We start from the raw sequence: 25,666 nt of genomic DNA on the forward strand, positions 1-25,666 counted from the left end.
GACATAAATTACGTGTGTTTTCATTCCAGGATGCATCTTGAGGTGAAGCCACAAACTAACAGGAAGAGAGCCACCCACATCACCAGCAGCACACACACTACCTAAAGCAAGACGGTTCGACGACAGCAAGCATCCGCAATGAAGGAGGTCATCATTCTCTCTCTTTGCCTCATCGCAGGTAAAATACACACTAATGGAACCCATTTGACTGTAACGTTCAACATTTTAAGTTATGTTATGCAACGTTTTAAGAGTTGATATCATCTTTTGACTGTTTTAGTGCCAGGAAGAAGCGCAGGAACTGGAACTCAGGAACTGGAAAGTTTCACGACGGGTGGAATACTCATTTTCTGCAAATATGCTAATCAGCATAAAGATAAGGAGAAGTACTTCTGTAAGGGAAATGCTTCAACCTGCCCTGACAATCGACTAACCCACAACGACAGCAGAGTCTTCCTGTATAACAGTGTTCAAAGGGACTCCTTAACCATTCTCATCACAAACCTCACCTCAGAGGATAGTGGGACTTATCACTGTGCAGTTGAAGATGGAGACTTGCATACTTCATTCATTTTGAAGATAAAAGAAGGTAATGTATGTCTAATTTCCTATCTAAGAGTGATGGCAGTTCAGCTTTCATGATGAACCTATGTATTATATTTATTGTTGTGTCGACCAGCCACAAACGCTAGGTCAAATGCAAGACTCTTTTCCTCAGTGGTTCCTCGTTGGTGGAAGGAGTTGCCCAGTGCTCTCCGTTCCTGTGATAGTTTTGAGTCTTTCAAGAGAGGTCCAAAGACATATCTGTTAATTAATTAAGTGGTTCTTATTAGTGATGTTTGTATATTACGGTATTTGTTTAAATAAACAGGGGTATTGATCATTGATATTGCATTGACATTATTGTTTATTATTGCTATTGCTTAATGTAGTCTTACTAACATTTTAAATCTGTTCAATATTAAACACAATGCAATCTTGCATAGAACTAATCAGGTGGTGCTACATCTAGCAGAGGGGAGATGGGTTGTTGACTATTTGGTTATTGCCTTGACTGGCATCCTGATAAATACATTTTACTCAACATATCAAAGTCAAAGTCAAAGTCTGCTTTGTTGTCAATTTCTTCACATGTCAAGACATACAAAGAGATCGAAATTACGTTTCCCACTATCCCAGGTAATGGGAACATACCAACTGGAACATATGTAGGTTAATCATGTCAATGGCAAACTTGGCAATCATGACAAACTAATAGACATTTATTCTGTCTTTGTCGTACGTTATGGGGAGACTTACATGATCCCAATGCAAAGTATAGCCTATATACCGGTGTACATTTCAAATTAATCTTGGAACTACGTTTTAAAAAAATGTCGGTGGACAATTGCATTGCAAATTGTCTGAAGCTAGCCCTCCAAATCCTAACCCTTGTTTTGAGACACTAAATTGGTCATAAATGGTTTGTCTGTAATTTTCAATGTATTCAGTGGATTCTGTGCTGTTCTCATTTGGGTTATTACGTGCACGAATCCTTGACTTTGAGAAACAGCTAATAACTATGTGGCTTCTATTCTGTTGTGCTATATGTGAGTGTCTGTGCTGCACACCCCAAATCAACATGACTCCTAACCTTGGTTGAAAGATCACAGAAGCTAGATTTAGCTGTGACAAAATCCTGGGTAACATAACATATACTATCAACAGTTAATGCTATTTTTCACAGTAGAATCCGCATTTGAAAGCCAGGGGGGTATTCCAGAAAGCAGGTTTACTGGCTTAACTGGGTATGTTAACCCAAAGTTAGCAGTAAACCTGGGATTTCAGTTCCAGAAAGCTCAAAAATGATCAGGCTATGTAAGTAACTATGGTAACATACAGTAGGCTCTGAACTTAACCTGGTAGGGGGTAGGTTTTTGTTCAGGTTATGTTCAATTATGTTCGGTTATTTCAGTGCATGTTCAATCAGGCCACTATTTTTACACTTGTCACACAATGGCATTTCATTTTGACGAAGGTCCGATTGACAAAGAAGCACAAAATCATGTAATATTCATCCGTGCAATTCACCATGAGAGAGCGATAAGACCACGGCATCACATGATAGCCCATCCATTCTTTTCCAAACGAGTTTTTAAATTATTATATTATTCAGTGAGGCGCAGTGAAATGTGCGCATTGTGTCCGGTTGGGTTGGAGCCCACTGTGCACCTGTAGCTTTTCACTCAGGTGTTTTTTGTGCGTGCTGTAGTGCCATGGAGGTGGTGTTGCCCATGGGGGGGGGGGGGGTCCAGCAGTGCTCAGGTGTGGCTACCTGGCGCAGCAGCGCGTGGGTTTCTCTCAGCGTGTGAGTGCGAGTGCCAGTGCCAGTGCTACGCTGAGGCTTTGCATGATGCAGTGGTTTATGGGATGAGTAGTTCCTTCGCTCGGAAATGAAAATATGTACACAGTCTTGTACCTTTGACTTTTTTTTGGATTTTCTCTTCGTTTTTTCACTCGAAATGATATGTTGTATGCTTATGAGTTATGCCATAGCTGGTTAGAATAAGACATGCTGTAAAACTCTTTAGATACAGATTTTTCCAAAACGTCAATGGGAACAATGAATGGGAATCTTACTTCGCTGTGGGCGGGACTGTGATGCTCTATTGTAAACAAGGCGCATAAGAACAGGACGCACCACTGTCAAGTTTGGTTACGCACCAACCAATCACACCTTAATGTCTTTTGAAGTCAGGCAATTGTCATACCATTTTGAAGCTGAAAGCCAGTACTATTGGATAAAACAGGTGTCAATCAGGTCAGGAAACATGGTTAGAAGAATCATCATGTTAGATGCGCTGGTTTCAAATGTGGAAGTAGTTTAGCTACTTGCGCTAAACATGGAAACTGTTATAAAACAAGGAGTACAATGTATTTGAGTGAATAAAAACCATATACAGTAGTATTGTAGAGGACTTCGTAGCTTTCGTAATATAGCCATGGTTTTGGAAAAAAATAGGGTAACACTTTATTTTAATGTGTCGCTGTTACAGTGTACCTACCTAATTAGGTACAGTGGTACAACCTGTGTAACAACATGTACTATCAGGTACTATCATTGTACTCGCATTATGTATTTGTGGGTACCTACATATAGTTGTTACATTGTAATACTCAGTGGTTTTACACAACTTTGCCAATTTGCCTACATTTTCATCAGAGGCAAAGAGCTGACCTAAGACCTGCTGGATGGGGTAAATCTGGTCATGATAGATTTTATATACAAACCATTCTTAGCTCCAGTGAAGGCCTTATTGTCTTCAGTATACATGTAACAGCTGTGCTGCTACAACCTTGTTACACTTTGATACAGTGGAATAAACCTATTAAGTGTACCAGTTAATTACTTACATGTACATATGACATGTATGTTGTGTCTTCGATGTCTTAGAACAGGTCTACTAATTCACTACATAGTACATATATCAACTGTGTTGGTACACACTTATTGCTCTTTGATACAGTGGCATAAACCCATTAAAATGAAGTGTACCAGTTAAGTACTTACAATTACATATTACCTTTTAAAAAAGATGAAAACTCATTGCATTTATTAGTTGAGATAAATTCAGTCGCTAATTGTGAGGGGGGATTTGTTAACTTATCAACAGTTGAAAATAGAATACGAGTGTTATTTGAACTTATATTGATAATTTTAGAAAAGAAAGACTGTCTTGCTTTGCATATTTCAGAGTTATATGTGCGGAGCATCTCTTTATGGATTTCATAGTGGATCTTCCTACACTCTCTTTTTAGAAGTTTAACTGCTGGATTTTGCCTCCATGGTGCTTTTCTGTCTGTCCTTAACTTTCTTGAATTGTAATGGAGCAATGTCATCCAAAATGTTTGCCATTTTTGCATTAAAGTGATCAAATAAGTCTTCTACAGAGTCTGACAGTTGACTTGACTTTAGTGAAAGTGCTTGCTCAAAGAGAGCACTTGTCTGATCATTTATGATTCTCCTTTTTACCATCATAGCTGTGTTTTGAGTGTGTGGGGACATAGACACATTAAAGAACACGCAGAAATGATCAGATAAGGCCAGGTCTTTAACAGCTGTAGAGACATCAAGACCCTTTGTGATAACAAAGTCGAGGGTATGGCTGAGAGAGTGTGTTGGCCCTTGTACATGCTGTGTTAGGGAGAAAGTATCGATTAGTGCAATGAATTCCTTGAATTTTGTTTTCAGGATTATCCACATGCAAGTTTAGATCGCCTGATATAATAAGACAGTCAAACTCTGTGCAAAAGACTGATAGCAGTTCACCTAGCTCTTCAAGAAAAACTTTAGCTGAATGTTTTGGAGGTCTGTAAATTGTTAGTAATAAAATCTGAGGAGAAGACTTAATGCGTTCACACAGATATTCACATGTAGTAAAGCCACCGAATGACGACTGATTGCACTGAAAAGATGTCTTGGAAATTGTGGCTATCCCCCCACCTCTTTCATTTGCTCTGGTAGCACTCAAAAAACTGAAATTTTGGGGTTTGCTTGATCTAACCATGTCTCAGTTAAAAGTAAAAAATCAAGGTTGTGTGTGCAAATTAGATCATTAATTAAGAATGATTTGTTTGAAAGAGATCTTATATTTAGGAGTGCTAGTTTTGCTGTAAGTGTTGGGGAAATATGATCCATGGGGGAAATCTGAATCTCATGGGCTTACTGGGTCCCGGCATGTTCTCAAAACTACTGTCAGTACCATTTATGTCACAGGGACCCTGAGAATATCATGCAATATAATTGTCCCCTGCTGCGGCCATCAATATTTTCCACTGCACATTCCATGCTGAGAAAATGAACTAAGAGGTTGCTGCTGCTTAAGAGATCCTTCTAAATGGGGAGGGGGAGGGCGAGGGGGTGGAGGTGCCCTTCGCTTCTTTGGTGCTAAAGATCTTGGGCTAGTAAAACTCTGCATGGCTACTGGTAGCAGTCTCTCCATTCTTGCAGGGAACATCATGTGCTTGGGTGGGGATGGTGATGGGTATTCAGGGGATCCTGTGGAGTTTGAGTGGGTGGTGGGATGACGGGGTGGGGATGGTGATGGGAGATTAGGGGGGTTTGTGTGGCCTGGGGAGTTTGATTGGGTGGGGACATGATTGGGTGTGGGTGGTGATGGGAAATCAAGGAGGTTGGGGTTGAAAATTGATCCAGAGTCTCCATCTGCCTGCTGAGGTTCTGGGAAGTTTGTTGCAGACGCTCCGCTTTCAGCATGTATTCCAGTAGTGTATTCCATGTTGTTGTGTCTTTGTGACAAGGAGACGACGGAGGTGGGGAGGGGTACTGGTACTGGTGTTACAACATGACCCTTCCTTTCCGATAGCCTCCCAGCAGCTTTGATAGGTGCTATCTCCTCATGCTCATCAGGGCCGTTTCAAGGAATTTGGGGGCCCCAAGCAAAATGGACATGGAGGCCCCCCACCCCCACCCACCCACCGAACGCAAAGCCTACAGGAACCACCGCATAGCCATACAGTTTACCCACATAAACTGTTCACCCACAGTTTATATAAATACAACATTTTGACAGTGCAATACTGCAGTTGCATATATATACTGTGCATTAGTTTTGAACATTTGCAAAAACACCACCGTACCATAAAATCCAATATAAATGTAAAAAAGTGCACAATAACTAAATCCAACATACTTAAACACAAACACACTCACATTAACATTTTTCAGTTCTCACAAAGTGAGAAAATAAAACACTGCCATCTTATGCAGAAAAAGGATGCATTGTTCAAACTATAAAGAGTGCAGGTTGTATAGCAATTTAAAAATCCAACATAAATACAAGTACACACACACACATAAGATTAACCTTTCAGGCCATCTTCATCAGTGGAGGTATCCTTAGGAAGAGCCTGAGGGCTGAGAAATTTAAAGGAAAATTCCGGTTTTTAGCACTTAAAGGCCCTTTACTGGTTTGTTTTGGATGAACTAGAGTGGTGGACACCGAAATTTTGACGATTGGTCCTGTCTCGACTTTTCTGACTCGTTTTGAATCGCCTTTTCACTTCTCAGGGTGGCTGGCAATGGGCATACTGTAGTAGGCTACTCAAACATGTCCTAAAACAACCCTTAACGTTCGTTTTCAAAACTGTGCAACTTACCGAGTGGTTAGTGGTGTTCGTTCCTAACCCCCATTTGGTAAATAGATTATCACGGTCGAATAGTTAGTATAGCAGAGAAGCTATGCCACTTCAAACCTATTACAAAGCTATAGCAATGTTATGTCATTAAATACGATAAACAGTGATTCTGGAAAAGATCTACGTCTTCCTTATCCCGTTAATAAACATACTACAGTATGTAACCATATTCCGTCCGTTCGAGAAAAAAAAAGTTGCGCTTACTGTTCTAGTTTGTTACAAGCAGCATGGGCCGTCAGGCAGGTAGTTAACATAAAACATTTTTGCTAGGCTAGCCTTCCTGCTGCGACATTACACCATTTGTACAAGACAAGAACTATTTTATCCAGTGTAATTTGTCACTTACCACTATCATCCTCTTCCTTTCTCTTCTGGCTTCCGGACGCATAACTCCGCTTCATTATGACTGCCGAGGTTTTATATATTCGCGGCAGCAGCAGAGACCACAAACTTGGCTGGCTGGCTGCTGTCAGCGACTGAGAGGGGCCCCCTTGAGGGGGATCCCGGTATTGCCGGTAACAGTGTCGTTGCACTTTACTGCATTGACTATCAAAGGGGCGCTCACAGTTTGTCGTTGCATTTTATTTTTAACCAGTCGTTGTCTTGGGGCCCCTGGCCAGCTCGGGGCCCCAAGCAATTGCTTGGTTTGCTTGCCTTCTATCGACGGGCCTGAACGCAGGAATGGATGTTAAAGTTATTCAGTAATTGTAACGAATTACTGGGGGGGGGGGGGGTATCCTCTGCAGCAGTAAAGGCATCACCTGGTTATCTCACAAAATACTGGTTTCTGGTTATGATTATGTTTACTTACAGTAGCAGACGAGTTTTCCTATGACAACATATATTTTAATCTGCGGCCATGAACAGAGTACTAATTGTTGTCTTGTTAAAAGCCATTCTTGTATGAAAATTAAATATAATGCTGTAATTCAGTTGCATGACTGTTGACACACTTACACCCCACCCCCATCACCACACACGCGCGCGCACACACACACATAGGGCTTGCTCGCACCCTCTCTGCTGTAAGTTGGTTAGTTTTAAGTTGAATTACCAACAATTCATAACACTAAGACATAAACACACAGGTTTACCCAAAGGGAGGCTAAAAACTCGGAAGCTTGAAAACATCAGAAGAAATACATACATTAAATTGGTCGATTTAGCAATGTTTTTATATTGTGCTCAACAGACAGACATTGACATCTATATATCTATCAGTATAGATCTGAGTACTTTGTTATTTTTTGACAGGTGACTGCTGTGACTCCCCTATCACAATTATCGGACGTGAGGGAGACAATATCAACATTCCGTGCTGGTACCCTGAGGAATCCAAAGGAATTGTGAAACACTTCTGCAAGCAAAATAAAAACGTCTTCGAGTCGGAACTAATCAATTTAGATAAGGCAAAGTATTCTCTGTCTGACAAAAGAAATGGAAACATCTTTAATGTGACTATCCATAACCTGAAGAAGTGGAATGCTGGGACCTACTGGTGTGGATTAAGAACTGGTGAGGATAATGTGGCTTTGACCAGAATGGTGCATCTAAACTTCACAGGTGAGAGTAATATGTGATGATGTCAACAACTCGCACCTATTTTTCAAAACAATATTAGCATATTCTCACTATTCTCAACCTAGCCACTTTGGAGGTTATTGTTTGATCTTGCTTGCAACCTAATGATTGTCCTGCTGTTGTTGATTGTCTAACTACATATTGCCCGACCAAAATGCACATTCTTGGATTCATTGCACTTTGCACTTATTCTGGTATGCAATTTCAGGAAGAAAACTTGAAGTGAAGGGATTTACAAGGGGAGGCATCGTAATGTTTTGCAAATTTGATCAGCGACACAAGAAGAAATACTTCTGCAAAGGAGATGCTACAACCTGCATTTCTAATCACCTCAGACATGACAGCAGATTTCAGAAGTATGAACATGTTCTCTTGGACTACCTAGTAGTTGTTATTACAAACCTCACCTCAGATGATGCTGGTACCTACCACTGTGTAGAAGATGAAAAACTGCACACTGAAATCCATCTCAGCATAGAAGAGGGTAATGACTTTGTTTGTGTGGTTAATAAGAACTTAACAAGAGAAAGAGAGAGCCTTTCCAAAACTATCCCTACTCACACCCACTCGATTACTGAGTGCACTATTCACTATTCTACTCACTAATGACTCTCACAGCTTTATCTTTATCGTTTTGGCTGACACTTTATTGTCAATACAGGGCCAAATCCATGAAGCAACTCGAATTATAGGCGGGTCAATATATGGTTCAACGTCAAAAAAAAATGATACAAATGGTTTTGTCATGGATTCTGGTACTGTTGGACATGCTGAATAACATACTAAAAATTTAGTGAAATCGGACCTTGGGAAAGGGGTCAAAATGGCCGCCAAAATGGCTGTCAAGAGGTTAAAATGGCTATATCTCAATTACTATTCAGCCTACAGGGGTGAAATTGATGTTAAATTGTGGTCATATTAAACAGGAATATGATTTTAAATGGTAATATTGAAAATGTTTCAATGCTCTACCTTTTTCAGCCATATATTAAAATCAATGCATTTTAATACAGAGCAAATGCCATACAGGATTATGAACCATCTCCATGGCATGGAGGAAGATGGGACATGTCTTAACTGTTGTTATATCTCATCTGCAGGTTATATGCTTTCAGAAAATATGTAGTTTAGGGTGTTTGATTTGTTTTCTCTGGACTGGACATGCCCAAATGTATCCACTTTACACTAGATTTGCCTATACAGAATAGAGGGCAATGCATTGTGCATGGCATGGAGGAAGATGGGACATGTCTTAACTGGTGTTATGTCTCATCTACAGGTTATATGCTTTCAGAAAATATATAGTTTAGGATGTTTCCCCTGGACTGTACGTACCAAAATGTATCAGCTGTACACGATCCGCCTATACAGAATAGAGTATGTATTATTCAAAGTGTGGTGGAAGATGGGAACATAAGTTGATTGATGTTATATTTCATGAACAGGGTATATGCTTTTAGAATATATATAGTTCTGGCTGTTCTATGACTTTAGTGAACCATAACCCATGCATAGGCATGCATTATATATTTGTCTACATCAAATACATGTTGGCATCTATCATTAGGGGGGAGCTAATTAAACTTATCTTAAACTATATTTATTAGTATATCAGAAATAATTGCTATATCATTATTCATCATCATCCATCATCCTCCAGTCCTCTGAAAGGAAGTTGTGCAGATTGTCACATTGTTCATTTTGACATGTTCCACAGGCAGCAGTGAAGCGTAATCCGTATACATTAACAGAAGAGTGTCTTGCAGAAATGCACACAGTTACAGCGGATAACTTTCAAAAGCTGTGAAGCTTACTAGCAGATTCAGTTGGAGGGAGACGTCCTGGAGTCACAAGTAATGACGCAAGGACAACCTTCCTACTGAGGGTGTTGTGCCGTAATGTTGTTAGAGAGTCTGTGGTAGAGGGCTGCATTGGGATTGGCGGGACCCAACACAAATCCCGCGGTTTGAACTTTGCTGCGGGCGGGAACAGGCGGCTAAAAAAAAAAAACACTGCGGGATCGGGATGTAGCATAGTGTTGTAAAATTGTGCTGCGGCTACTTTATGAGAGCTCCATCTGTCTGTGTGTGTGTGGGAAGTGGGTAGAGCAGGAATAGAGAGAAAGAGGAAGCACTAGCAGACGTAATATGCGACCGGAGCAGAGTTGGTGGAATAAGTTTAAGTCTTGTAGGTGTGCAGTGTCCGCAATAAACCTCAGGCTAAAAGCCAAGCTCATTCATTTGCTCACCAGAAACGGGATTTTACCCTGACATTATTTATTTTATAACGTCGGCCCTGAAGGTAACAAGTCTCCCCTGGATTTCTGACCATGGTCAGAAACGAAGCAATCAGGAAAGGTTAACACTAACGAGAGGATGGAGAAACAAACATCCCCATGAATCTTTTTATTAATAATGACGTGTTCTCCTGCAGGACAGGAGAAGACACAAAATCAATGCATCTCTATTATTGTGCGGGCATAAATTCTCAGAGTTTTGCAGGAGCGGGCGGGAGTGGACATACATATTGTGGGAACAGGCGGGAGTGTAACACACACATTGCGGGAGCGGGCTGTAATGGTCAGAAATTCAGGGGGAGCGGGCGGGATGAAGAAAACAGTCCCGCGCAGGGCTCTAGTCTGTGGACATCCCACCAAAAAGTACAGTCATCACTTGGCATTTTAATTCACCTCTGTTGTCTGATTGGGAGTAGTGAAGGCATTGGCACATGACTGAAGGACAAAATCTCCTCTTCTGGAATGCTGTCTTTTGCTGACACCAAAGATCCTAGAGATTAAAGTTGACATGATATTTCAACTTTATTCTCAAAATGTTGTGTTAAATGTTGACATGTCGACTTTAAACGACATGTTGGGTTTGGCTTCTCGTATGTATGTGAATGAACTGACAGAAAGTCGTGAAAAAAGTAGAATGAAATGATGTCTATCGTTCTCTATGCTCTAGTAGACTGAATTGGCAGCATGGTTGGAAAGTTGTGGAAAAGGAGGGACTAATTACAATTCAATAGATTATAATTAATTCATGACTTCTTGTTACGCCACAACCATCTTTTTAGGGTGGCATGATTTAATGAAGGATTGTGTGACATATGATTACAGTGACCTGTAAATCTGATTAAACACGAAAAAAAAACTTTCCTAGGCTGAATAATGCTTCAGATATAGCCAAAATTAGCTTCTAGTGGCCATCTTGGACGACATCTTGAAAATGACAAGTCTTTGAAAAAGATGAACTGATACTTTAGTCTGACATATATGAATCAGTGACCTCTAAATCTGATTAAACACGAAAAACTAGCCTGAATAATGCAGATATCTCAAATTAGCTTCTGGTAGCCATCTTGGATGCCATCTTGAAAATGCCTTTTGTATCAATTTTTTTGAGGTTAGGTGTTTTTTTTCTTCATATATTGACCCGCCAATGCGGGAAGTGCCTTGCACAACAGAGACGGTCGGGAATCAAACTCACAACTTTTCAAGTTACTAGCATACAAACTCTGCTCCTAGCAGGTGATTGGGCAGCCGTGGCCTACTGGTTAGCGCTTCGGACTTGTAACCGACCAGTAGGCCACGGCTGAAGTGCCTTTGAGCAAGGCACCTAACCCCTCACTGCTCCCCGAGCGCTGCTGTTGTTGCAGGCAGCTCACTGCACCGGGATTGGTGTGTGCTTCACTGTGTGTTCACTGTGTGCACTAATTCACGGATTGGGATAAATGCAGAGACCAAATTTCCCTCACGGGATCAAAAGAGTATACTTATACTTATACCGTAGCCAAACTGCTAGCATACAAACTCTGCTCCTTAGCCAAACTGCTAGCATATAAACTCTGCTCCTTATCCAAACTCTGCTCCTTAGCCAAACTGCTAGCATACAAACTCTGCTCCGCTAGCATACAGACTCTGCTCCTTAGCCAAACTGCTAGCATACAAACTATGCTCCTTAGCCAAACTACAAACTCTGCTCCTTAGCCAAACTGCTAACATACAAACTCTGCTCCTTAGCCAGACGAACAGGACGAAAGAACAGGACAGACAGGAGTGTAAGGGGGGAGGGGGGGGGGTTAGTCCCAGAAGATGGAGGAGGAGGGGGCTGGGAGCATATTCAAGTTCAAAAGGAACTGCTGTTAGTCCTAGCCAGAGGATAGCGCGAATACAATGACATTGAATTTACATGAATATTTCATGTAACTTAACTTTAAACAATTAATTGAAATAACTTGATCAAATTGTGTAATCACGGCATGAATCAATTTTGTAAACCGAAAGATAAATGCCAGACTGATTTTAGACATGTCACTCATGTGCAACCAGTGTACACAATAAAATCAGGTAAATCCAGCGGTTATTACTGTTTCAGTGTATCACACACTCGCATGCACACACAAACACCACATTGTAAAATCGAATAGCTATCCTTATTTAAAATGTTTAGTAATCTATATAACTCAGATTTTGTCTTTTGTTTATTTTGTCTTTTGAGACTACTGGCCTAAAATGAGTGTAATTTAATGCTGTGGAAAAGTAACTAGCAGTTATTTTTGTTTTTCAATTCAGCTAACTGTTGAAAGCTCACTGAGAACTTAAGCTTGACAAATGTCTTAATGTTTGACAGGTGACTGTTGTGACCTACCCATAGAAGCAACTGGAGACAAGGGAGGAAATGTGTCTATTCAGTGCAGATACTCTGCGGAATTCACAGACCACACCAAGCATTTCTGTAAAGCACGTGAGGGGTGTAAAAACCTCGATTCTACATCAAAAGTAAATAAAAAGTATTCTCTGTCTGACAACAAAAGTGAGAAAGTCTTTACTGTGACCATCTACAACCTGGAGGTTGAGGATGCTGGTAACTACTCGTGTGGAGTTAGACCTGGTGAAGGTTATGCCATTTTACTCAGAGGAGTGGAGCTGCAGGTGCAGGTCTCAGGTGAGCAAGGCATTATTACTTCACACATCCTTTCTTGACTTGAGAAATAGCTACAATACATGCTAACCATCATGCCACATCCATCACTGAATTCATGTGATGGAATATAATAATGGACAGAAACATGCTGTAGATCCAGTCAAAACTAATCAGCTTTCTATATAATGAAAGTCATGGATAGAACGCGAGTAGCATTGTGTGCTAACCTGTGTGTGTTAGAAGTCCAACCTGTGTACTCTTGTACTGTTACAATGCTAGCATCTATTGCTGCATTCTCATCTGGGGGCTGCTAAAATTCTAGAACCCAGTGCTATGTATCACCCATTGCTTGTATAGAGGCTTCTAAAATGATAGCAGTAAAGCTAACACAAACGCAAACATCCATGTCTAGCTCATATACAGCATCTGTAAATATATTTTGCATATACAGGTCAACCCCTTGAACATGACTAAACCCAGACAAATCTAAATCATGGTAGTGTTGTTTTGACTTTTAGGGCATTTTGACTAAATTAATACAAATTAAGTTCATATTCACACTGCACACTAGCCTGGAGATTCCAGACCCTGGTAATCTAGAAAAATGTGTTCATTTCAAAACAGAGTACAATGGCTACTTTCAAACAAACAAAGAAACTAGTCTCTTGGGGACATTGTTTTGATTCAGCAGCTCAAAACGAGACAGGTGTGAGCCACGAACAACAAAACAAACCACCCTTAGGGTCAGTCAACAAGGACCCTTACAAAAATGAAATGTTTGCGGCAGATTTGCAGCAAACTTGTGGGTGATTTGTGGGAAACAAATGAGTTCACTAGAAAATATTGCCAGAAGTTTGCCAACGTTGGCCATTAGAGGCAAACTTCTGGCAACAATGAGAAGTTTGCCACTAGTGGCGAATGTGTTCGCCAGTGATTTGCCACCACACTTAGCCAATAATGGCAAACTTCCAGTGAAATTCTGGTGACAAATCTAATTTGCATATGACATTGCTGCAAACTTGCTGCAACATTGCAAAAAGTTAACACAACTGTTTGCCAGAAACCTAATTTGCATGTGAAAATAAATAATCTAAAAAATATATATAAAATAATACAAAAATAGTTGCATGTGAGAATAAATAATAGTGAAAATATGACTGTTTGCCAGAAACCTCAAATTTCTGTAAGGGGAGGCTTAAATTCATTTAGTGTTAGTCATGACTGTACCTGGCAAGGCATTAAAGGTGTAGTCAGAAATGTTATTTCAAGCCCATAATATTTTGTCACATTCAGTAATCATCTCCTCATGATCTCCTAGCTGCCAGAAAGAAAAACAAAACAAATTTAAAGGAATTATTTATGTAAAAGTAAACATTGAATGGAAATCATTTTAGCCTTGGTTTTGATGAATTAGGAAAGGTTGTGCATAACCATATCCCTTTAAAAACTAGAAGATAAACACCAAAGTGCCTCATAGTTACATTTTCACATGCAAAATAGTTCAGTCCTCTCATTGCAATGTCAAGCTTCTTACTCCTGAAATATCCTTGTAGGTGAAGTCTGACCCCAAGTCTGAATATTTCTGTTTCTGACAAAGTTTTGCGGGAATCAGAATACCACTGCCGCTCAGTAGGATAGACAGCAGTTTACTTTGTCCTTTATCCTCCCGGATATACCACTTTTCACGTAATGTATTTTGTTCCCACAGATGGCAAAACGATTCTTCAGAACACGCAGACAGCTGTATTGGTGTTGATAGTAGCACTGGTGTTAGCAGTTACCCTTTTCCTGTGCTACAAAAACAGAGAGAGAGGGAAACATGGTAGGTAGTCACAAGACACACACACACACACACACACATTTAGACAAAATGTTACATTTCCTCATGTTAACAGTATATCTGTGTTCTTCAGATAGATCAAACATAGTGATTTACCACAATGCAGAGGTGAGTAAATGTGATAATAATATGTCATGATGTATAGTGTGATATTACTGCACTCTTGCCCGCGTGTGTTTGCTAGTCAAGTGTGTTTCTCAGTTGAGTAGGGTCCAGTTCTGATGGCATGCAAACTATGATTTAATGTGAATGAACAGACCTTTACTAATAATTATGACTGCCGTGCAGTGAAGCGGCGGTCATATAGGTTTAGTCAGATTTTTTATTTTATTTTTTATTTTTCGTATGGCCAATTTTCCGTCAAGGATTACCGGGACACTGAAAACCGGGTGCACGAAACTTGGTAGGCATGTAGCCCCACAAGGATAGCATGGAACCATTGTTTTTCATTTTGATCTGTAGTCCCCCCGCTGGACTGGACCCCCGAAAGGAGGGTAGGGCAGACACAGTTTTCTGTGAATATCTCGAGAACCGTAGGGTTTAGGAGGACCACTTTTTTTTTGTATGTTGATCTTAAGGGGCCATGTCAACCCATTCCATAACCACTCATTTCATGTATAGCGCCACCTAGTTAAAAACAAAAAAGTAAAAATGAGGTGGTGTAATCACAGGTATCTGTGACCTAACATGGTCAAAACTGCACGAAATTGGAAGTGTAGGATCATTATGACACCCTCTGAATGCACGCCGATTTTTGTTCATGGGGGGCCATACAATAAATTAATTTATGTGTACATTTAGTGACCGTACACCAACAGAGTTTTCTGTGAATATCTTGAGAACCGTAGGGCATAGGATGACCAATTTTTTGCATATGTTTGCCTTCAGGGGTCATGTTAACCCATTCCATATGCACACATGTGCATAAACAGATATTCACACACACACACACACACATTCACAGTAATCATACGTATGACACATACACACACAGTAGACATATGTATGCATGCATGCACATGCACACACACAGGCACACCCACAAGCACATGCACGCACACGTACACGCACACATGCACACAATTCAATAATTTCTCAGAATTATGAACAGGCAAGATGGGGGTGGGGTTGTATAAAATGTTTTTTACATGTGAAATCTATGAACTAATCATGTTTTGGTACTTGTTGTCTAGCAGATACCAGTGATAATTGAGTGTGCATAATGCAATTCAGTGAGACAGTTAGAATCGTATATGCCTTTCACCTTTTGTCTTTAGCCAGCAGCCAGACCGGCAGTGCCCTGACTTTGCTGAATTACTGAAGCTAAGCAGGCTTAGTTAGTACTTGGATAAGAAACCTCCTTGGAAGAGTAGGTTCCTGCTGGAAGTGGTGTTGGTGGCTGGCCAGTAGGTGGCACTCTTCCCTGTGGCCAAAAGCCACCAAACAAATATCAATCCCAATGTCCTATTGCAGTGACAGGGACACTGTACTGCAGGAGATGTTTTCCTTTGCATGAATGTTAAATTGAGGTTCTGACTCACCATGGTTGTTAAAGATCCCATGGCACTTATCGCAAAGAGTAGGTGGTTCCCAGATTTGCTTTATTTACGTACACATACATAAAGACACACACACATAAACACACACACACACACACACACACACTACACATGCACACATACGACACGCACAAACACACACAAACACATAAACACACATACACACACACATGCACCCATACAAACACACCTACATACACAAACACAAGCACACACACACACACACAAAACACATATACACAAAAACAACCACACACTCAATTACAAACACACAAAAAAGGAACAAAGTAGGAAATGAACACAATTTGACAAGCGTGACATATTTTTGTGGAAAAAATGTGCTGGACTGGGCGGCGGTCATATTTTGTACCGCTCTGCGGTACATCTAGTTACATTAACAATAGCAGCAGGTTCAAACACCCATTCCATGTGCACACATGTGCATAAACAGATACACACGCACACACATACATTCACAGTAATCATACGTATGACACATACTCACACAGTAGACATATGTACGCATGCATGCACATGCACAAACACACATACGCAGGCAAACACACAAGCACGCACACACACACACACACACACACACACACACACACACACACATAAACATAAACGTGTACACGCACACAATTCAATAATTTCTCAGAATTATGAACAGGCAAGATGCACATGCTCAAACACACATACGCAGGCAAACACACAAGCACGCACACACACACACACACACACACACACACACATAAACGTGTACACGCACACATGCACACAATTCAAGAATTTCTCAGAATTATGAACAGGCAAGATGGGGGTGGGGTTGTATAAAATAAATTTTACATGTGAAATCTATGAACTAATCATGTTTTGGTACTTGTTGTCTAGCAGATACCAGTGAGAATTGAGTGTGGATAATGCAATTTAGTGAGACAGTTAGAATCATATAGGCCTTTCAGCGTGATTTATTTTTGTGGAAAAAATGTGCTGGACTGGGCGGCGGTCATATTTTGTACCGCTCTGCCGTACATCTAGTTGTTTTACTAGCAATATTTATTTTAAAAAACTGTTGCCCTCACTCGGTCAGAAAATAATACCTTTACAGCAACTGTTGCTTTCCCCATGAAGAAAAAAATACATATGTTGAAGTGAGGCCAAATTTGATGTTGTATGAGTTATTTGTATTTTCTCTATCTCTGTCAGAACCCTGACCCAAATGGTATTTATGAGGAGATTGAGGACATTTGTCCTCCTCCTCTTCCTCCTCTGACTTCAAGATGCAACTATACCAAGGTAGACAATGCAGGTGACCCTACCTACTACACTATCCAGTCACCCCCAAACCTTCCTGATGATACAGGCCTCCACGGTCTTTCCAAGACATCTCACGCCCAGATCAACACTGTCTATGCCACCGCTGAATTACCCACAATCCCTGGTGATGTCCCCACATACTTAAACATCCAGTCACCAATACACAGTTTTGCTGACACACATCTTAGCACTGGTACTGATGAAATTGATACTACAGAGAGCACTGTCTATACTACTGCACAATGTCCCAATAATCCTAGTGCCATCCCCACACCATGCACTGATAATCCAGACCCCACAAACCCAGCTAATGAGGAACCCAAATACACCAACGAGGACACGGTGTGTAAAACCCCTCATTCACCAACACACACTTCTGATGATACTGACTATTCTCTGTTCTGTAGTCCAACAAGTACTCACATAAATATGGTTTATGTTAATGCAGAACTTATTACAAATGCAAATAATGACAACGTAATGTGCGCTGAAAGAGTACCTTTAAAACCAATTGACTGATCCCAAGCCCTGCCTCCTTTCACAATGCCACAATGAGGACTTTGGAGGACCTCAGTCAATTTTCTAGTGTCCACTCTGTATGAGGATACATCGGTTATGTGAATGCTATGCTTGTTTTGTGAGTAGCCTAAGTAAATAAATAACAAAACAGTTCAAAATGGTTAAAATATATGTCTGGGCTACTTGTAGAAGTGACACCCGATACCCGGGCCGTGTGAAAGACACATAACCAAATGTTGTTAACCACACATAACTTTGCATTGAGCCATTTTAGCCTAGGCTAGGCTACTATTTTGCAGTAAAGAAATCTAAGTTTGTACGAATATGTTCCCTTTATGTTTGTATCATCCTAAGGGAAGCCAACTATTGGTTTAGTCTTACTAAGTTTTCAGAGATTATCTTATTGTACTTCATCTTCGCTAACCTAGGCTTAGCAATACCATTGTTTATTGCACTATCACTGCATTGTTTATTAGCAAATATTGTGTGGATGCATGTGCATTGCCTTGGCCTGCATCAACATTTTCATAAGAAATTAATTATATGTTTTTAATAAGATATTCATTCATATTTAATTAAATATTTTCTTCAAGTCTCTGTTTGCCATTATTTGAGATGATTGTCAATGTACATATGTGAAAGATAAAAGAACAGCTAAACATAATCTTCTTTATGTAAAACATTATTTGTGTACATTTGTAGTCTTGACTGTCTATATTTATGTCATCAATAAACTACAGAAATAAATTATCAAGCTAGTATGTTGCATTTTATTAGCTTTGTTCTATTCTTTATATTTTATTATATTTGATTATATTTCTCTATCTAGCAATGTGTTTATCTGTCTATCTATCTGATGTCAAGCTATCTAAAATGTCACTGAAGCCAAGACATACTTACATAGACTACATACCCCTATTTCTATTTGTGTGTGTGTGTGTGGTTATCTTTACTATCAATTTGTAGGCTCTATGTCCACATTAATTTGAATACTTACTTGAGTGATTCCTAACATACAACACTTTCTATAAAATTCAGGAAATACAGGTGCTGGTCATATAATTAAAATATCATGGAAAAAGTTGATGTCTTTCAGTAATTCTGTTCAAAAAGTGAAACTTGTACAATGTATACATTTATTCCACACAGACTGACATATTTCTTTTAATTTTGATGATTATAACTGACAACTAATGAAAACCCCAAATTCAGTATCTCAGAAAATTAGAAAAGGTTCAATATGACACCTGGTGCCTCAGCTGGTACCTCAGCTAATTAACTCAAAACTTAACACCTGCAAAGGCCTTTAGATGGTCTCTCAGTCAAGTTCTGTAGGCTACACAGTAATGGGGAAGACTGCTGACTTAACAGTTGTCCAAAAGATGACTATTGACATCTTGCACAAGGAGGGCAAGACACAAAAGGTCATTGCTAAAGAGGCTGGCTGTTCACAGAGCTCTGTGTCCAAGCACATTAATAGAGAGGTGAAGGTAAGGAAAAGATGTGGTAGAAAAAAAGTGTACAAGCAATACGGATAACCGCACCCTGGAGAGGATTGTGAAACAAAACCCATTCAAAAATGTGGGGGAGATTCACAAAGAGTGGACTGCAGCTGGAGTCAGTGCTTCAAGAACCACCACGCACAGATGTATGCAAGACATGGTTTTAAGCTGTCGCATTCCTTGTGTCAAGCCACTCTTGAACAAGAGACAGCGTCAGAAGTGTTTCGCCTGGGATAAAGACAAAAAAAGACTGGACTGCTACTGAGTGGTCCAAAGTTATGTCCTCTGATTAAAGTAAATTTTGCATTTCCTTTGGAAATCAAGGTTCCAGAGCCTGGAGGAAGAGAGGAGAGACACAGAATCCACGTTGCTTGAAGTCCAGTGTAAAGTTCCCACTGTCAGTATTGGTTTGGGGTGCCATGTCATCTGCTGGTGTTGGTCCACTGTATTTTCTGAGGTCTAAGGTCAATGCAGCCATCTACAAGGAAGTTTTAGAGCACTTCATGCTTCTTGCTGCTGACCAACTTTATGGAGATGCAGATTTCATTTTCCAACAGGACTTGGCACCTTCACACAGTGTCAAAGCTACCAGTACCTGGTTTAAGGACCATGGTATCCCTGTTCTTCATTGGCCAGCAAACTCACCTGACCTTAAGAAATTGTTCAAGCAGACCTAGCTGTGTTTCAGTTTTAACAAAATATCCTGTTGTTTGTGGTACCACTTGTGTGTATACATGGGTGTTTGTGTGTATGAGTGCATGCGTGCGTATGTATTTCGTCATTGCAAAATCTCCCTCCTCTCGCTCTGTGTAACGTAGCCTGACGTAGCACTGGCCTCATGCTATCTCCAGGAAACTACAGTATGTGGTTTTGCGTCTGTGGTTTTCTGAAACGACAGAAATGGTTCCTCTGTCAGTGTTTCACAGCAGGTTGATGTGTTGCTGTTAGGACTCGACTAACAGCCCCAGTAAATTAAATAGTAAGCACTATATTTAGACAATCATAATCACCCACATTTTTTTTCTTTTTTCAAGAAGCCAAATGTCTTTGGAAAAAAAATCAATGTAATTTTACATACCAGGTAATAGGTAAAAGTACCAGCAATCTTAGTAGTCATTAACATACTGTATTCCTCTTCCTGAGTAACTTGGTGATGATTATGTCTGTGCATAGGCATGTGTGTGTGTGTTCAAGGGTTGGTGTATTTGCTCCCTCACCTCTCACTCTGTGCAACATAGCGTGAGGCTGCGCTGGCATCATGCTGTCTCCAGGAAACGCTGTGGTTTTGGGTCTGTGGTTTTCTGAGACGTCAGAAACTTCAGGTTGATGTGTTGCTATTCGGACTCGACTAACAGCCTGTCTAGCTCACATAGGAAACACTATATTTAGACAATCTTCATCAGCAGAGTTTGTTTCAGGAAGCTAAAGTGCCTAAATATGTAGGGTATATATAAGTGATTGATAACATATTACTCTTCCTGAGTGACTTGTCCAACAGTGAGGAGAGACAAATGTGTATGCATGTGCCTGTGTGTTAGTGTGTGTGTGTGAGTTCCATCATATGCCCTGTGCCTAAAAAGAGAAACCCCACCTGCAACAATAACTACCGACCTGTGGCCTTTTAACATCCCTGGTCATGAAAGGCTCTGAGAGGCTAATGATCACACAACTACAGGCGGAGGTCAGTAAGTACGTTGACCCGCTTCAGTTTGCGTACAAACATCACAGAAGGGTAGACAAAGCCACACTGACGCTGCTGCATGGAGCCTATACCCACCTTGAGAAGCCTAAGTCATTTGTACGGCTGGTGTTCGTAGACTTCTCAAGGGCCTTTAACACTGTGCAACCCCATCTAATGGGACATCTTATCCAGATCTTTACAGGTGCTCCACAGGGCTCTGTCATCTCACCAGTTCTTTACACTCTCTACACCAACAACTGCAGAAGCACAAACCCAGACATTACATACATCAAGTATACTGACGACACTGTCATTATGGACTCCACCAACTCATCCGATCAGTTACAGTCTGAGCAGGGTTGGGTAGTAACGGATTACATGTAATCTGGATTACGTAATCAGATTACAAAAATCAAGTGACTATAATCAGCCCAGATTACAATCAAAAAATTGTGTAATCAGATTACAGTTACATTGTTGGGGATTACCTGATTACATTTTATCATGCAAACAATGCAACTTTTTTATGATAGCCTAGCTATCTTTTAATTTGACAAGCAGTTCATTCGGATGTTCACTTTTTAGACTTTTTTGAGATATAGTTAAGAACAAAATGATTCATACCCCTGGCAAATATTGATTTTCTCTTGACCAATATGTTTGTTCTTACTTAAAATGACACTTGCACATGCCAAAAGGTTGCAAGACAATGTGGTAAAAACATAGCCTGGCTAACGTCAGACCTCATCTCATTGAGATGGGGTCTGGGAACTAGACATTCATTTTCTCGTATTTGAAACGTGGTTTACAAATGCCCATAGCTGTTTATTGGGCGCTACGAATGTCTATCAAATGCGTCTGTACACAGCTCATAACGGCTTCGGCGTGTCGTCATCGTCTTGCTGCCCTCCCTCCGTTTTGTGATTGGTTCCTTTGTTGAGGTGAAAACGAAGTCCATAAAATCCAGGCTGCCTAGCAGCGTGAATAAAATTGCGCGTGTAAGGCAGCATGGGAAAACCCAGGCTAGTAAAAACATAGAATAAAAAAAAAGTGTTTTTATCTTTTTTAACATTTTTATGAAAAATTGCATTCAAAATTCAAATTGCGTTAAAAATTATTCATACCCTTTTTAAACAATCACTGGAAACATCTTTATTTACCACCACAGCTCTCAAAATGGTTCATATAATACCCACCAAGCCTCTTCACAATGATTGTAGACTGCACCTTTTTAGCAGCAATGAGGAGGAACGATTATTTGCCATCACTTTGGCCTTGTGCTCACTTTTTTGACGGATTGAGGTCGACTCTAACATATTGATATTGTTCTCTGTTAACCATTTCTTGCCTTGTTTGGCTGTATGTTTTGGATCATTGTGTGGTTTAATGTTCAAATGCTGCCTTTTGGGGCAGCCATGGCCTACTGGTTAGGCCTTTGGGCTTGCCGGTTCGGCTTCACTAATTCACGGATAAATGCAGAGACCAAATGTCCCTCACGGGATCAAAAGATATACTTACTTACTAATTTGCATACTATTGGGGCAGGTCTCTCAGCACACTGCCTGATCTTTTACTCCTAATCTTAATGTAGCCTCTTGGTTTAGTGTTACCGTTTACTTTGAGAAAGTCACCAGGTCCCCCTGGTTGAAAAACATCCCAAAATAATAATTTTCTCACCCCCACAATTGAAATGGACATGGTGTCATTTGGGTTTAATGCTTCCCTTTTTTATGCCAATCTCAGGCCATGTCCCTGGGTCATAAAAATCCAGCGAAAGCTTAATTCTTTGTCCAGCTGTGCCCTTATAAAGGTTAAGCTGAGTTGTGCATGTTTGGAGAAGAGTGGAGAAAAATAGAATGAGAATTCTTTCATCAATTCTGCGGTGGTGTCTTTTGGGCATATTTTTTTTATTACGTTACTGATTACAAAAATTGCCATGTAATTTGTAGTCAGTAATGGATTACATTTCAAAGTAATCTGACCCAACCCTGAGTCTGAGCTGGCCACTTTTTCAGACTGGTGCAGCCGGAACTGCCTTGATCTCAATATCACTAAAACAAAAGAACTAATAATAGACTTCAGAAAGGCCCCCTCCACCATCCCCACTCTGACTGTCAACAACCAGCCGATAGAGAGGGTTGACACATACAGATATCTTGGGACAATAATCGACCACAAACTCAACTTCAAAACAAATACCGATACCATTTACTCCAAGTGTCAGCAGCGTCTCTTTTTCCTTCGCAAACTCCGCAAACTCCAGGTCCACCAATCCGTTCTGACAGCATTCTACAGATGTTTCATTGAATCCATAATCACCTTCAACATCACTTCCTGGTTTGGAGCACTGTCCAACATCCATAGGAACCCACTAAACAGAATCATCAAACTGAGCAGCAAAATAACTGGACAACAGCAGGAATCACTTATCAGCATATCCAACAAAAGGACTAAGCAAAAAGCAAAACAAATCAGTTTGGACATCACACACACTCTACACAGTCAGTATTGCCTCCTACCCTCAGGCCACAGATACAGAGCACCTACACTAAGGACAAATAGAGCCCTGTCAAGCTTTTTCCCAGCATCCATTAGACTTTTGAATGGTTGAACCCCTTTCTTGAACTGTTTTCTCTCTCTTTTAACACCTGGACTCTTTTTAACTATTATTTATTGTCCCTCCACTGTGGAGGTATTAACAACTTATTTATTCACCAGGCTCAGCAAAGTTTTTATTTTCTGCCATATGTCTAGTGTGGGCTGATGGTGTGTGTGTGTGTGTGTGTATGTGTGTGTGTGTGTGCGTGCGTGTGTATGTGTGTTTGTTTATTGTATGTATTGTTGGGTATGGACACACCCTGCTGCTCCTCCACATGTGAAGTTCCTAACGGAAAAATAAAGTTCTTTGAATTGAATTGAATTGAATTGAATATGTTTGAATATATACATATCAGTATATATATATATATATATATATATAGTTGTTTTAATAAAATACATTTTTTTCGTTAAGTCAACGTGTTTCTAAGATTGTCATTATTTGAGATTATTTGGCAATGTACATAAGTGAAAGATAATTTAAAAATCAAAACATTATTGTCTTTTTTTATGACACACACACAAAAAAACACACACAAAACACATATAGCCTACACAAAAACAACCACACACTCTGCACACACTCAATTACAAACACACAAAAAAGGAACAAAGTAGGAAATTAACACAATTTGAAAAATAAGCGTGACATATTTTTGTGGAAAAACTGTGCTGGACTGGGCGGCGGTCATATTTTGTATCTAGTTGTTAATGGTTTTTGAGCGCAGGAACTGGGTGGAGGTGCCCAGCTCAATCGGCATTTTTAACCATGTTGAACTTGTTGCGAGCTGTAAATCATAGGTCTTTTGCGCTGAGCCTGGCAGCAACCACAACAAAAATCTTTGAGACATTACCTCAACTCAGAGCAACCTAGCGGCGAGCGCAGCACATGCCGCGTACAGTGTGAACCCCCTTTGAGGCTGCACTTGCAAGAAACTTTGTGGTTTTGAGCTTGTGGTTCTTCTTGAGTATTTCACAACAGGTTGATGCGTTGCCATGGAGACTCAAGTTTGGGCCTGGGGCTTATGGAGGTTGTGCTTTATTTAGACCATGTTTATACGTAGCAGAGTATTCTGAAAATTTTATATTTTCCCCGTTTTTAAAAATAATTCTGTTCACGTTGATGCTAAAAACAGCTGAGTAAGGGTGTCGCGAACCGCTGGAGCAAATCTGTAGTCACTCAGAGATTTCAAACAAATGAGGGAACAACATGTCACAATGCAAAAACCCTGTTTACAAGCAAATGTGAAACTGGAGTTTTCCCAAATGTCCACTTTGGTTTTAAGAAATAATCATTTTCAATGATAAAACTTCCGTTTTCATGTAAATGAAAGGCCAAACAGTATGAACATATATGCCTTTTTCCTATGTGTAAATGGGGTCTTTTACTTGATGTAGAGGTAGGTCAAAAGTCAAATAGCAAGACAGACTGTTATCCAGTAGCTGTGACTAAATAGCTTAACTCACAAAAAAATATACATGTGAATCATATGTGCGCCTGAGTGTTAAATACATGTGGTATCAGAATTACCATCAACAGTGTACAGAGGAAGCTTTGTATCTTGTCACCATCACTGCAGTGCAGCTAAGAATCTTCACAACAGCCTTCCTCTAGCTCACCACTAAAATTAGATCTACATAAATATATCAACTATAAAATGCCATGATGAATTTGCAACCAATTACATGTTCAACCCATCCTAGATGCACATTTCATGTACATGTTTGTACCATGGAATACAAACATTTTAGTTGATATATTGAAGTTGTTATGTAAGGTTGTTGGTTATTTTGTTCAAGTTGTGAGTTCCAGGTTATGTACTGGCCTCAGTCCTCTGAGCTTGCTGTGTAAGGGCAGTGAGGGGTTAATGCTGCTGGTGCTGTGATAAAGGGATGATTGCAGAGATGACTGACATGTGTTTTCAGGCCAGGCTGCGTCTCGAGGTAAA

General features: G+C 40.2%; 1 protein-coding gene across 1 annotated transcript; it reads left to right on the forward strand.

The window, feature by feature from the left end:
* Nucleotides 1-81: 81 nt before the first annotated feature.
* Nucleotides 82-18,668, forward strand: LOC143099224 (polymeric immunoglobulin receptor-like). Its single transcript, XM_076262316.1, has 8 exons — nucleotides 82-178; nucleotides 281-589; nucleotides 7,450-7,758; nucleotides 7,985-8,260; nucleotides 12,408-12,722; nucleotides 14,410-14,523; nucleotides 14,615-14,649; nucleotides 17,307-18,668. The coding sequence occupies exons 1-8, from the start codon at nucleotides 139-141 to the stop codon at nucleotides 17,934-17,936; spliced, it is 2,028 nt and encodes a 675-aa protein (XP_076118431.1). The 5' UTR covers nucleotides 82-138; the 3' UTR covers nucleotides 17,937-18,668.
* Nucleotides 18,669-25,666: the final 6,998 nt, after the last annotated feature.

This window comes from Alosa pseudoharengus, unplaced genomic scaffold, assembly GCF_046254945.1.
Source record: "Alosa pseudoharengus isolate Yale_2024_CS ecotype anadromous, Long Island Sound unplaced genomic scaffold, YU_APseudo_1.1 YU_APseudo_1.1_scf_25, whole genome shotgun sequence".
Lineage (NCBI taxonomy): Eukaryota > Metazoa > Chordata > Actinopteri > Clupeiformes > Clupeidae > Alosa > Alosa pseudoharengus.